Below are 14,803 nucleotides of genomic sequence, written 5' to 3'. Positions count from 1 at the left end.
GTAAGAGCGACGAAGTGATGAATGCTTGGTACACCTCCTTTTGACTGTGTGGTGCAGCGCGAAGCGGGACAGGGGTCCCCCTCCCCCCGAAGGTTCTTTTTTTTTTGTGAATGATTTCTGTCAGGCCACTTGCACGTGCGGTTCTTGCTATCACCCACACAAGCTGTCATTATGAATGTTGTTAGGCAATTTCTTACTAAAAAAAAAAATTTTTCTTTCGCAATTCTCGATGGCAGCGCATGCGCAATAACGTTCCTGGTGGTTTGTCTCTGAAAACATACTTAGTTGCAAGCGTGAGCGTCTTTCCTGTCCAGGTCTCCTTTCTTCCGCAACTATTCTGCGCTCCCCTTTGCGAAAATAGGGACAGGGGACGCAGGAAAGAACGAGGACAAGCGCTTCCTGTGTCCCTGTCCCACGCCGCGCTGCACTACAGTCTCATGGAGAACCAACTAGCCCCAAACCATCACCCTTCTCCCTTTGACGCTCGCCTTATCCTTGTATTATAATCGAGGGTAAGATGATAGCAGGATGTGTTTTTGTTGTTGTCATAAACGCCCAGCGGAAATGTCCTGGGAATGACAATTACACTGACAATGACGATGTTTCATGAAGTGACTGAAACGCGTGGTGTCAACAACATTGTATTTACTGCTAATAATGAGGGCCCATATGCAACTATAGTGCATGTACTGCATGTAGCAAGAATGAATTTTAGAAATGAAGAGGTGGTAATTGCCGCAGTGGGTCATAAAAAGCAACGACTTCCTTAGTGACGATTTAATCGCATTGGCTGATAGACTACATAAGAAAATATTTCTTTTTTTTATAAATTCAAGCATCTAGGCTCAAACACTTCGAAGAATACGTTGCGAAGTCTCTTAGGTTATCGCTTTGCTGAAAGGGTGACTGAAAACGCTCATTGTCATAATTTAGTGGCTGAGAAACAGAAGTCTGCACCTACTTTATTTTGCAGCTTTGTGATCACTGGTATGAATGACGGAATGGCGAAGTGAACGCAGTGTCTTCAAAGTGCTGTTACTCTGAAAACAGTTGCAGTCCGTAAACGCAATAAACTTGCGAGAGCAAAATAATTTTTTTCCCTCCACCCTCTTTGCTTTCGTAGATCTCAACAGTCCGGTGAAGTCAAAGTCAAAGGCCGGAGCAGAGCCGGTGTACCAGAACGTCGAAGGCAAGACGGAGAACGGGCCCCCGCCGATCGCGAACAGCGAGCCTGAGAACAGGGCCACGTACGAGAACATGCCTTTCCACCCCCAGAGGAATTCCAAGGGGGTAAGGCAGGCCCGCACTGAATTTAACATCTTTGCTGGGCTCGTAGCGCGCCCAAACCGCATCATTTTTCCATCCTCCACACGTGCAGGCGATAAATAAAAGAAAGAAAAGTCGTGTGCTTGAGGCAATCGACTTTGTACAGCCAACAGGCCGAAGCACTAATGAGCTTTGCCCACTCGCTGGAGAAAGCCGCAGTGACTAGCTAGCGTGTACGGAGCGAGTTCGCTTTTACTTCTTTGTCGGCTATAACTAGGCAAGGAAGGAAGGACTCCCCTCCCAACTCCCGCTTCGCAGTCCCTGGCCCTGACAACGGTTTGCGCTAATTGTGTTTCCCCAGCGTTATAACTACTTTGCTCGTTGTTTTCACAGTGGTTTGACAGTAAGCATGGCTCTGTGTGACCTTCTAACAAAGTGGCGTGGTCGTTCGTGTTTTGACAGTGAGTAGTGTTGCGAACAGACCGACCATAACACACGCTTCCCAAAGTGCTCGCTCACTTGCGTCTTTCGTTAAGTTTCTCTGGCTTTTGAGTTGGCCGAGAAGAAAGAACATCCGAAGATATTGTGAATGTACACAGCCCGTGAGCTACACTAAAGGCAACGCCGAATTAGTTTGCATGAAACGATTACTGGCGACTTTTGTATATCAACATGGGGACGAATTCACAAAGCTTTTCGTTCGTAAGTTGTCCTTGCCATTGACAAGCTGCCTTCTCAGATGTTATATCCAACATTACGACTTGTTGGAATCTACTCTTACGAGCAGTTATAGAGCAAGGACTTTCCCATTCGCCTAGGGGAAATTTTTCAAGCGCTGGACAGGTTATTGAGCTACTATGTTTCTTCCATGCAAATTTCGGTGTTCCCTTCCATGTTACCCACGGCGGCGCACTTTCACAAGTACCCGTATCACACTTGAAACTGTCGCAACACGATTTTGTCAGCGTGTGTTTGGAAATTACAGCGCCACCGCACTGCATCTGAAGTGGTGCCACCGCGTGCTTTCTGTTCCCCCCGCTCGGTCTGTTGCAGAAGGCGATGCTCTTCCGTCATCACTCGCGCGCTTGTGTACGTCTTGTGTGTCCAGCCATGCGTTTCTCCCCTAACCCGCCCTCTCCGGTACATGCACCTCCCGCACCAAAACAGTGTCCCTCGACGGCGTCGACAGTCACGTCCGAGTCGACGGTAACCACGTCAGCCTCGGAAGCGCCGTCGCTAGGCAGCTGCAAGGGCCTCAAGCCGTCGTCGTCTACGGCGACGCCTCCGCCCTGCCAGAGGGACGAGCGGCGACCGCCGGCGCACTACGTGAACGTGATGGCGCCGGCGCGAGCCTTCCCCGACCCCGTGCACGCGAGCATCAACGGCGTCGGACTGCCGCCGCCGCGGCCCAAGAGCACCAAGCCGGGCAGTCACGTCTCGACACCGGTTGGATCGCTGGGTCGCCGCTCGGCGACTCCCATGAGGACAGATTCGCGCAACGGTTATCGCAACGGCGCTGATGGCGTCCCTGCACACGGTGGCGGATACGGGTTGCCAGCGAGCAGAGCGCACTCGCCCATGATGATGCAGCAACAGCAGTACCACCACTACCCGAGAGCGGCCCTCTACGACGAGGACGGAGGCGGCGGTGGCGACTTGCCGCTCTCGTCGACGCCGAAGGTCAGTCGCCGCCCAGCACACACACGAACGCACACGGCGTCGATCTGTCCCTCCCTCTCTCTCTCTCTCTGCTCTCCTCCGATCTCCTCTGGCGCATTTCTCGCCATATGACCGCACTTTTGGCACTTCAGTGAACTGAACTGAGCTCCGTACTCCTCGTTTCGTTTTCTTCTTTTTCTCCTGGACACCCTCCTTCGACTTTGGACACTGTGACAACTATTTTCCGTTATCTTTCTTCCCATGTTCTTTATTTTTCTTGCTGTCTTCGCGGATTGCGTCTTTGTGATTCACAGAGTGTGTCTATAGACTGCTTTCGTTGCCAACAGTGTTCTGCCCAATTCTTGCTTAATTCGGAGAATTTTCTTTTCATACATTTTTGTGTTCTCTCTTCCACGATAATTTGAAGGGTTCTGAAGGGCTCAAAGGGCCCCTAAACGACTTGTGACATCTTGAAAAAAAAAATTTGAGCACATCAGCGGAATTCATTTTACGTAGCGTGTTCCGCACGGCGTGCGCGGCAATCATCGCGTGTAGCTGAAAAGCACGTAGCTGTGGTAGCGGAAAAATGACGTTGTTTTCAAAGACAACAGCGCAGAGGTGACGTCCGGCAATGGACTGCTGTTCACATTTCTCCTAGAGAGGTGTGGGGAGAGGAGGAAAAAGCGCCCTTGGAGAAGGTAGCGATGGTGAGCGAGAAACAGCTCGCTCAGCTTTCATGTCATGGTGATTCATGGACCATTTAGTCGTTTTTTTTTTGCTTTTTTATCCTTAATTTCATGTTTGATACAAGCACATGGGATTGTTGAGGTGACAAGAGAAGTTTATAATTATTTTTGATAGGTCTTGCTAGGTTGCAGTATGACAAAATTGAATATAGCGAAGAGAACGTATTTTCTTTTAATTTTAATTTACATTGTTTTCATCGAAATACATGAAAGTTTACAAAAAAAAAAAAACAGACAGCACAAACAAATTCTGCCCTTCTTTCGACTTGTCTCTTCCTTTATTGTATGCGCACTTTTGAGCCTTTCCTATGCAGCGTTTCGGAAACGTTTATATACTGTTATCTTCAAAAACCAGATATCAAATCAATATGTCACCAAAATTCGCCATTTTGCTTCAAGAAGGTAATGCGCCGCAGAACTCCAGAGTTTTCATGAATCGACAGTCGTTTCCTTCCCTCATTACTGGAAGAAGCAGCAGCTCATATCTTCTTTTCAGCTTCTCTTCGGCCATGACGTCGACTTGTTGCCAACCCTTCTACAAATGTGGATCGTTTCCTGCGCCATCTTGTCGTAAAATTCATTGTCAGATGTCGCATGAATTGCGTCGCTAGATGTTTGTGTGCCAAGCTGCAGATTGTGCGAGACAGTGTGAAACTAACTTCGTAACAATGCGAGTCTCTTTTTTGTGTTTCTGCGTGCAGTTGTGCTGGCATGTGAGCGCTCGCTAACAGCATGCGTGTGTTGTCGTCATTTCTTTTCGTCTCTCCCCTCCTTTCCTACCCCACACGTAACCGTGCTGCTGTCCTCCGCCGCCACCTGTGTTTCCGGCTGGGTCCCGGCCACAGGTGCACCTTCTGCGCACTAACCACCGCGAGGGGGTCGTGTACGCAGACCTCGCGTTGCTCAACAACACGCACAAAGCTGCGGTCCTGTCCTCCAGAAGGGAGGGAGCTCCCACGGAGTACGCCACGCTCAAATTCCACCAAACGCTAGACAATGCAGCGGCCGGTAAGTGGTCCCCGTCTGCGAAGCGCTCCAAAAGCTTACGGTGTAGGAAATACATAGGCACGCGAGTGCAGCATATGTATATATATATATATATATATATAAAGATACCTTGCAGGCCTCTAGAGGCATCCTGTAGGGGGAGAGAGTGCACTCAAAGATTATACAATAATTATAATACATATGTGAATACTGTTACTGTAATACGAGTTAATGATATCTTAGTTGAAATCAAGAAAAAGAAATGGGCATGGGCCGGACACGTAATGAGGAGGGAATATAACCGATGGTCATTAAGAGTTATGGAATGGATTCCAAGGGAAGGAAAGCGTAGCAGAGGGCGGCAGAAAGTTAGGTGGACGGATGAGATTAAGAAGTTTGCAGGGACAACATGGCCACAATTAGTACATGACCGGGGTAGTTGGAGAAGTATGGGAGAGGCCTTTGCCCTGCAGTGGGCATAACCATGATGATGATGATGATGATGATGATGATGATGATATGTGAATACATGTACAAAAACATACAGTACAAGAAATGCACTAACATACAGTAAGTAATGTGGTGTTGAAATGTTACAATGGACAAACCGAATGCTTTTGAACGCGAGAGGTCACAATACAATCAATAGAGTTACAGAGCGAGCGGTACATATTTGGCCGTAACAAAACAGTATTTAAGGGACAGCAGCACAATGATAACGGGAAAAGCAAGAAAAAATAACACGTTAGGTTATGTTGAGTTTGAAAAATGCGTTGTTAGAAGATGCCGCAATTTTTTCTGGCCACTCTCATAAGCGATGGCGCTAGGAAGATTGTGCCAAAGGCGAGTGGCTCTTGGAAGAGCGGAGTAGTTAAATTTGAGTTAATCCTTCCGTGTATGCGCTTGAAATTGAACTAATTGTACAGCCGGTGTGACCTGTAATGAGGAGTTTCAAGAGGCAGTACTGATGGCGCTGTATTATAGACGTATTTATGAAATAATGATAGCAGGGCTATATCACTGCGGTAATGCAAGGGCTGTAGTGAGATGCCGAGTTTAATTTGCGTTATGCTTTTGTTATAGGCTTAACAAAGTCAAATAAAACGCGCAGCCATATTCTGAATACATTCGAGTTTTTCGATCAAGTATTACTGATGGGGAGACCAGACGGATGCAGCGTATTCAAGCTGAGGTTTAACAAATGTTAGATAAGCTACTTTACGAATGTCTTGATTAGAATTATGCAACTTACGTCTTATGTACCCGAATGATTTGAATGCATTGGGGCATATGTATGCAATGTGCATTGATCACGAAAGAGTCGTAGTTAGGTTAACACAAAGACATTTATACTGAGTATCATGCAGAATAGTGATGTTATTTATCTAATGAAGAAACCTAGATTTAGTATGCTTACGGCTAAAAGAGTTAATTTTACATTTATATACCTTAAGCTTCATTAGCCAAGTGTTACACCAAGTAGAAATAAGTTCTAGATCTTTTTTGGAGAATGGTATGATCCTCGGCGCACTTGATGGCATGATAAAGAATGCAGTCATCTGCAAAAATAGGCACGTGCGAAGAAATGTTATCGGATAAGTCATTAACGCATATTAGAAATAGTAGTGGCCCAAGAAAGCTGCCTTGTGGTACACCTGAAGTAACGTTATAGAGAGGAGAGGAATAATTATTAACTGCTGTGAATTGCTGAAGATTAGAAAGGAAATTGCGAATCCATGTTAGTGTAACAGAATCTAATTTAAGCGCACACACACACACACACACACACACACACACACACACACACACACACACACACACACACACACACACACACACACACACACACACACACACACACACACGCACACGCACACGCACACGCACACGCACACGCGCACACACACACACACACACACGCACGCCACATATTCTTCGTAATTCTTGGCAAACCATGTGTGTCGTGCGTTTAAATGTTGAAGGTGCACGCAACATTTATGGCACTCTCATTTCTTGGCGATAGATTTAAGGAACTGTTTCATTATTTTCGCACATGCAATAGCAGTAAAACGGGTAACAGAACAAATGACAGCAGCTCAACCTATGCGGCCTTGTGACGTGTACGAAAGACAGGAAAGGTATTGAATAGAAAAATAGGTCTATTTATAGAAAGTTAATGTGAACGATAGCAGCGATTCATTTTATGAAGGCTAGAGGTCGAGCGCAAATAAATTAGTAGCACCATGGCCAGTCAAAGATATGACGATGAACATAAAAGAAAGGAGGAAGGCTGTGTTATGGAAGGCGTGCTGTCTTGTATGTCAAGCTGAAGAATTCACTGCACAAGGGTCTTTTTAAAGGTCGTTCTTCCTCAGTCCCACAATTAGATTCAAGAGTCGGAGTCTTACAATGACATTTATTACGCTGGCGTGAATACAAAAAGAAAGAAATGCGCCTTCAAAATCCCTCACAGTTGCTCTGATGTGCCGCAAATTTTGCAATTTCTTGACCTTTTAGCTGAAAAGCGAATTTTCACAAATACCGTCAAGCTGGAAAAACAATTGCGATGTTCTGGGCGTTGCTAAAGAGCTGCCGTCCTCTGTTGTCAGGGATTCGAAAGATGTGAACACTGGTGGCCGTAATCGATGATACCATACTTAGCAACCACCAGTGTTGCAGCACATGGAAATACAGATGAGAGGTGAATATCTTCTTGAAGTTCAGCAGCACGAAGGCCAGTTTCAGCATGTTAAAGAGTAGCGATGCGTTGCAGGATGGGGAATTCGTAGTGCGGTCTCGATTCGTAAAACGGGTAGAAAAGTCTTAGGTACTAGCAAGACGCGTAAATGTCGTGCCAATGTCAAGATCAGTAAATAATGTTAAGGACTATGTTAGTCATGTGTCAGGCATATTAAACTGTTACATGTCTTACATGCATACGATACATGGTACTGCAAGGCAGGCGTGCAAAAAAACTCGTAACACATGTATTACGTAATAATCAGCCATATCATAAAGATGAGCGAAAGTTGTTTAAAATTGAGAGCACAGATTTGCTTACAGTTTACTCTTCTTACAAAGGCTTGTGCCCTTTTTTTCTCTCTCTCCGTCCTGCATTTCTTTCCTCCCCACCCGCGCAGCCTTACAGGCCCGATATCAATGACGAACTCCTGTACGCTGACATGTACGAGGACGTGAAAGCTGGCCGGGTGCCGGACCCTCGCCTGGTCAAGCCCCCACTGCCCCCCAAGGGAGGCGCCGGCCCACCGCCGCCACAGCCCGAGGTGCCACCCAAGGCCCGCAAGAAGGCTGGTCGCAGCGGCGCCAAGTCGGGTGACTGAGCAGCTGCTGCTCCCAGCACCAACCACGCCGCCGAGCCTCAAGAGCAGCCTGATGCCGCTGGCCGCAAGAGGACGCCGTTCTCCGCCGCAGCGAGGCCGAGAGTGTCGCGGCAGGGAAGCCTCAAAATATCGCGGTGGTTCTGTCAAGGAAGCTGGATTGCGGGCCATGCGCGTATTATACAACGGTACATTCTCAGCCCCATCAACACAAGGATGTCGCCAAGCACACGTCACGATGAGAATGTATCAGAACTAAAAAGAAAAGACAAAATGGCACAAAATACTTCTAGCTCTTTGCAATAATTAAGCTTTTATTTCATCAACGTCTAGGTGGGTAAACATCTTAATTCGGTTTGTTCGCTTTAAACAAATTCAAAATTTTGTCTGCCCTGATTTTTTCAATCTTTCCTGATTCTTCCGTGTGGAATCTGGCCGCCTAAACTTTTTCGGTGTATTTCCTCACCAAATCGCCCGCATTAGGCTCTGCGTGACTACGTCAAGCCAAATTCCAAACTACCGGTGTTATTCAATTTGTTCGAGGTGGCGAAGACGATTTGCGAGCGCTCTGGCGGCGCTTACCACTTAGCGGCACGGCCACCAAGCGATATTTTGCGCCTGTCGCTGCGTTCGCTTGAGGTCAGTGTCGGCCTCGGTCTGCCCTCGGGCGGTCTTCGCGGCTCCAAACACGTCCGGCCATCGCTCCCGCGGACAGACAGCACCTCCGGCGAGTGCACGCGAGAGCTCAACAGGCGGTGCTCATCGAGGAGATCGCCATCTGCTGCTGGCAGGAAGCTAAAGAGGCGCACGCCTTCTTACCTCGGTGGGCCGACGCCTGGCGGCGGTGATATCTTCGCTCGGCACGGCAGCTTGCCGGCGGAGGCGCGCTATTGATGAGCCATAGCCGGTGCGCGAGGCGTCGTGTAAATATTCTGTCTTCGTTTCGCCCGTCGTCTCTGGGGTTTGTGTTTTTCTATGCGCGCTCGACTGGGTCGATGTGATACTCCGCGCGATGAGAGCCGACGTGGCGTGGATGCTTGGCTGCCGGCTTTGGCGCACATTGACTGAGCAACAGGCTGCGTTTGTGACCTCTGTGTGAAAGGTAGCACGGGATGTCAAGACACAATCAAGATGTCAAGATGCCCGAGAGTTGTCACATGTAGGAGATTTTGGATACTAAAAACACACAGGCTCTAAGCTAAATGTTTTGTAAATGCTGCTAAAAGAGAGAGAGGCGGAATTTGCTCCAGAGGACGGGGTAGCCGACACCGCATCAGGCACCAGCATATCCTAAAATTCATGTACCAATAAAAGTGAGGGAAGTTTATCAGACGGCGCACACCCGCGACGCATTTCTCACTTCACGCTGAAAAGGGCAGTATTCGCATATTGTGGACAATGTTCTATACAGACAACCATGAATATTTTCACTTATCTTAAAGCTTCAACGTAGCGTGCCGGTAGTTGACTTTAAGCCTAAATGTTCGTTCACGAAAAGTCAATTGCATGTTCGCACTAACCAAGCTCTAAAAATATACCCCAGTTTGGCGTTTTCCCGGACAGAGATTGCTTGCCAGGTCGCTGCACCAGCAACGCGATTACCGGGCCAGCGATCCACTTTCGCAAGTGTCTCGGGCAGGCTCACCGTGGTGGCGTCTGCGCAAGCTCCGATCCGCTCCGGCGTTCTTAACTAAACTAGACACCCTGCATGGGACAGCAGTAGCGGAGGGGCTGGCATAGCGTGACCGGGCATCCCCCTTCTCCAACCTCGCTCTTCACTCCCGCTCACCAAACTCTCCCGAGGTTTTTCGAATTCTAAATTACGAAACGCCGCGCTGGGCAAATTGGTTGGCTCCGGTGGTAATTCCCTCGGCGCGGCCTCGCCACTCGATTATCCTTCCTTCGCCTCTCACGTGCAAACACTGGCGCCGTGGCGGTGCATCCAATGGCCTTCCTTCCCTCACGCAGCCTGGCTTTTCGCCCATCACCCTCGGCTCCCTCTCCATCCGACCCATCCCGGTCCAGAAAGCTCGCGTCAGCGTCTGCTTGCCGTTTACCCAGAGCTGCACAACCCATCTTCTCCCTCGCCTTCTTTTATCCGAGAAGCGAGAAGCGCGTGTTCCAAATTACGCGAGCAGAGGAGGAAGTACAGGAAAATAGCTAGGGAACAGAAATAAAGACAGGAGCCGGCGAAAGGACGCGAGAGACACCTCGACAAGAGCGTGCCCCGTTAAAGTGCCCGCTGCCACCCGAGGCTCCCTACGCCGACGAGCGGCGGTCGCCGCGGAGTATTCCATCAGACCACGTCGTGATCGCCTCTCCACTCGCTCACTCGTTCGCATGGCGTGTGCGTCTCGCTCCTCGTGAATCCTGCGCCGGGTTGTTCTGTGATCACAGCGTGCTCCTTTCCTTTTTTTCTTTTTCGCTTCATTGTCAGTTTGTGGGATGTGTTGGCCATGCCGAGCTCACCATCGACACTGCAGCCTCATCGCACCCGGATTATGTGTCGCACACAGCGCTGAGGGCCAACGCCACCCCGACTCCGACGAGGAACGACGCCACTGATTCCCCATCTACGGCTTGACACGCCCGTCCTGACTCCTCCCGTTTACAGACGCATGTACAGACAGACAACGTTCTCTCTGCCGGTGACGCGTTGGGTTCCTCATGGCGGCGAAGAGAAAAACTCACTCGTGTGTGCTGCACATACACTCCAAACGCACGCACGGTGAATGTTACACATCAGCAACCAAAAACGGCAAGCACACTTCACTGGCATGCAGAAGTGTACGACGAAGAAGCGGATGGAATCCCCAGCAGGCAGCGATTTGACGACCTACCGCGGTGAGCAGGGGGAGCTCAAGCGGGGACGGATTAAACACGTGACGCGTCAAAACAAAACACGAAAAAAAATGGATACAATACCACATGAAATAGAGAGACTGCAGATACTGAGGGGGACTTGTATTAATACTTTGTCGAACGTGTGATGATCGGTGCGTATTTTTTTTTCCCGTACAGCTGTGCGCGTTTGCCCCGATTTCCCAAACGTTCTCCGTGTTTTTTCGCTGTGCATTGATGAGTGTGTGCGTGCCGTAGACTAGCGTTGCGCTTCAACATCTGTGTTCTGAACTATTGGATTTCTTTTGTGCATTTTCTGTTGGCTCTTTGGTGCTGCTATGCTGCATTTCCCCCGACGCCTTTGTATTTCCTTCAGCGATTCCAGCGATAGCGCGCACGCTTTCAATGGAGTGGTCTAGCCTAGCAAGAATACTTACTGCTCAATTTGAATTCGATCGGGCAATCGCGATGCGAAGGAGTACATGGAAGGGAGCGAACATAACGTTGCCACGAGCTCCCTTTTGAAATTCTTCACGAAAGAAAGAAACTATAAAGCGTGACAGAAAACCATACAGAACACACCGAAAATAATCGCAAATGGGACTTTGAAAGAGCCGCTCCCATGTTTGCGTCGTGTGCTAGCGCAAGTCATTTACGGTTTGATGTTTCATCTTCAGACACTTTAATTAATTTATCAAATTAACTTGCTGTAGTTCTTTTGCTGGACGTGTGCTATTCAAAGGAGAGACAGAGACATGATTGCCAATGTTGTTGTTTTGAGAGTTACTATTCACCGAGTGTTCACAGAGAGGGCCTCGTGACGTTGTTTTTGCGCTTGCTTGCAGCCCGCGTTGCTTGCTGGCGTCATGGGTACGTGCAGTCTTTTAAAACACACTGGGCAGCGAAAATCTTTGCCGCCCTAAGTTTGTGCTTTACCTGACCTCACTGTGTGTGTATTGTCACAGGCCTTGTCTCGGCGCTGCCTGAATTATTTGTTCCTTTGTATGATGAAATGACAGTGCCGGCCGTGAAGGCCATATGAGATGTTTTCTTTTATTTCTGTACAGTGCACATAATGGCTGTTAAACCAAAGAATATGTATTCTTATGCCCTAGATATTTATTTGTTGTATGTTTTTTGTGTACAATGATGAACATTATACTTGTTTATAAGATGGTTAGAAATATGTTGAGCGGCTGGCCTCGTTTTTGTTTGCCGTTATATGCTTAACAGCGGATGTTTGACTTAGTGCGGCTATTGAATTTATTTGCCTCTGTTTTTGACGACACCGCATTTCTTGAAATTGTTAAACAGTTTCGCGCAGTGGCTGCTTTGTCGAGGCGTTCCGAACCACACACCGAGCACCCCTATGGACATTTAATTGTGCTCGACGTTATCGTTAACATATTTGGAGAATCATATTATTTAAACGCATGAGTTCGATACCGACCAATGATGAGAGATACATAACAAGCGTTAGGAGTTATATCGTACCCGGGTGGCAGAGATGAGTAGATAAGTAGGCTTTTACATTGAAACAAATAATTTATTAGCAAACGCAGGTGAGCGTTAGGCATGCTCCGATTTAGCAAGCCTTGTCTCTAACTTGCCGCCGTCAACATTTGCGTTGAGCGAAGTGCAGGAGCGCATGTTTAAAAGCATTGATCAGGCTATAACGAGGCATTGCCGTGAAACCTCCCCACCCGTTGTTCAAACCATGCCAATTGGAAATGTAACGAGGCTGTCCTTCGTAACTGCCCGACAATGGAACCTTAGTGCGAATGTTTACCACATACGCTTTACGAGACTACACAAACCTAAAGACAGTTGCACTGCGGAGTTGGGTCTTTAAAAAAAAATTCTTCTGCTCCCTTCCTTTTTGTATGACCAGGCTGGATGTGATTTATTTACCTACGCCATGCTCAGTGACATACTGAGTCTGAGTTCATGCGAGTTTGGTGTGAGTCTTAATGGCTAACTGCGATGCCCAACCACGTCTTACCAGCGTTTCTAGTTTCACGGAACACTTTGAACAATGACGTTCGCATGATGTCCTCAGGGCTGTGTTTCGCTACTATTTTCTTGTGCTCGGCTTAGAAGGCCTCATGTGCCGATTGAATTCAACCAAAAATGTTAGAAAAAATAAATTTACACTGTTTCCGCTCGGTGTCTCATGGGTTTTACGAATTGTAATTGAGCATGAAACATGTACCATGACACTCTTGCGCCTGGTGAGCAATTTTTACGCCAAGTCAAACACTAGTCAGAGGCGCTAGTTTCATATTGTGTTCTCGGATGTGCGTGCTTTTTGTACACTTTCCTTGCTGTATTATTTTCCCTTCTTTAATGGCCGCATTACTTGTTTTATTTATTTATTCTTACAGTAGTGTTTGCAAAACGACGATTTGAGAGTTTGGGTGTGACTTACCGTTGTCTTTTTGTTCTGTCACGAAACCCCTTAAAAAAAAGGCAGCGAGAAAGGTAGACGAAATATCTGGGTGCCTCACTGTAAATTAACCGTAATATTTTCTATCGATTTCCTATGTACAATGAACACTGAATAAAGTACGATAATAGTTAATAAAATGAGTGAAATGCACCAAATGTCGTGCTCTCTGACTCAGTTATTTATCTGATGTGCTCCTTCTCGTAGCGCTGCATGATTGCTCAAATGGCGTGGGAATGATTTTAGACATAGTACAGTCGATAATCTCAGCCAGTAATGTGGTAAACCATATGCATACGTCGCTGCGGTTTGTATAGATTGTACTTCTGATTTAGATTACTGACGTTGTTTATTTATATTATTTACCATATGTTTTAGCCTCGTGTTGTTGTCTCAAATTACATTTTCGTGCGTACTTCAACAGCAACAACAAAAAGAAACCGCGTTTATATTTGTGCTATAGAACTACGGCGGGATTTTTTTTTTAATTCTGCCGAAATAGAACGGTGCTGCAATAACGCCATCGCGTAAGATAAGTAGACTACTGGCAAAGAATTCCATAGAGTTCTGCAACCCCATTCTCATTTGTCAATTGGAGCTGCTCTATACAAACATGTATCGTTTATTCTTGAATCAACGTAGTCCTCCGCCGATGAGACCTGCCGTGAATACTTTCCGTATGTACCGCCACCGTAAATATGTGTAAATATAAAAAAAACTATTATTCTTGAAAATGATCGGCACCTATTATTTGCCCACTTTTAATGTGACGCCGGTGCACATTGACAAGTGAGCCTTGGAGGAAGAGGAGGAGGAAATAAAGAAGAAGGCAGGGTTGTTAACCAGAAATGCGTCTGGTTGGCTACCCTACTCTGTTGCAATTTAAAGGGGAATTGAAAGATAAGATAAGATAGAGAGAGGGAGGGGAGGGGGAGGAAAGCCGCGGTGAGCTCGCGCACGCCCTCGGAGGGTCTGAGCGAGTCAAAAAGCGAGCGTTGGACAACACGGTGAGTGGCATGGCCTGCTAGCTGAATTAAAGCTAGCACTCCTTTCAAGCGCCTTGCATGCCGGCAGGACTATTTTCGTTGGTGTCTCAAGGTGGTAGTTGCCTTAAGAAACGACTTCGTAAGCAGCTCACGATGGCATATGTTAGCGTAGGGCTGGCAAAGGTTTATGGTTGCGTCTCAGCTGGTGTCGTGGAGCTTAACTGTATGCACCGTGCTGGTTGGCGTACAACCAGCAGATAGAGGCGAAATGCGAAAACAGCCGTGTACTTAGATTTAGGTGCACGTTAAAGAGCCCCAGGTGGTCGAAGTTTCCGGAGTCCTCCACTACGGCGTGCCTCATAATCAGCAAGTGGTTTTGGCACGTAAAACCCCATAATTTAATTTTTTGACAACTAGCAGATCGCTTGCACTGTACGCTTGCATGTTCTGTGTGCGTAGAAGAACTCTAAACATGGGGTTTCAACTTACAGCTTCTAACTGGTTTGTGCAGCATTCACATTGAAAGAACTGTGC

General features: G+C 47.4%; 1 protein-coding gene across 5 annotated transcripts in view; it reads left to right on the top strand.

The window, feature by feature from the left end:
• Nucleotides 1-13,441, top strand: part of LOC126531079 (hemicentin-2-like) — a 256,250-nt gene extending 242,809 nt beyond the window's left edge. For 3 of the 5 annotated variants that reach the window (XM_050178465.3, XM_055070958.2, XM_055070957.2), the window contains 4 exons: nucleotides 1,124-1,290; nucleotides 2,434-2,946; nucleotides 4,517-4,679; nucleotides 7,799-7,915. In XM_050178465.3, coding sequence (XP_050034422.1) covers nucleotides 1,124-1,290; nucleotides 2,434-2,946; nucleotides 4,517-4,679; nucleotides 7,799-7,821 — 866 coding nt within the window. In that variant the 3' untranslated portion in view covers nucleotides 7,822-7,915. Of the gene's footprint in view, nucleotides 1-1,123; nucleotides 1,291-2,433; nucleotides 2,947-4,516; nucleotides 4,680-7,798 lie in introns of all 5 variants that reach the window. The other 2 variants (XM_055070960.2, XM_055070959.1) reach the window with 2 other exon arrangements.
• Nucleotides 13,442-14,803: the final 1,362 nt, after the last annotated feature.

This window comes from Dermacentor andersoni, chromosome 5 (genome assembly GCF_023375885.2).
Source record: "Dermacentor andersoni chromosome 5, qqDerAnde1_hic_scaffold, whole genome shotgun sequence".
NCBI classification, from domain to species: Eukaryota; Metazoa; Arthropoda; class Arachnida; order Ixodida; family Ixodidae; genus Dermacentor; species Dermacentor andersoni.
Note: the sequence above shows the minus strand (reverse complement) of the source record. Positions and strands in the feature narration are given on the sequence as shown.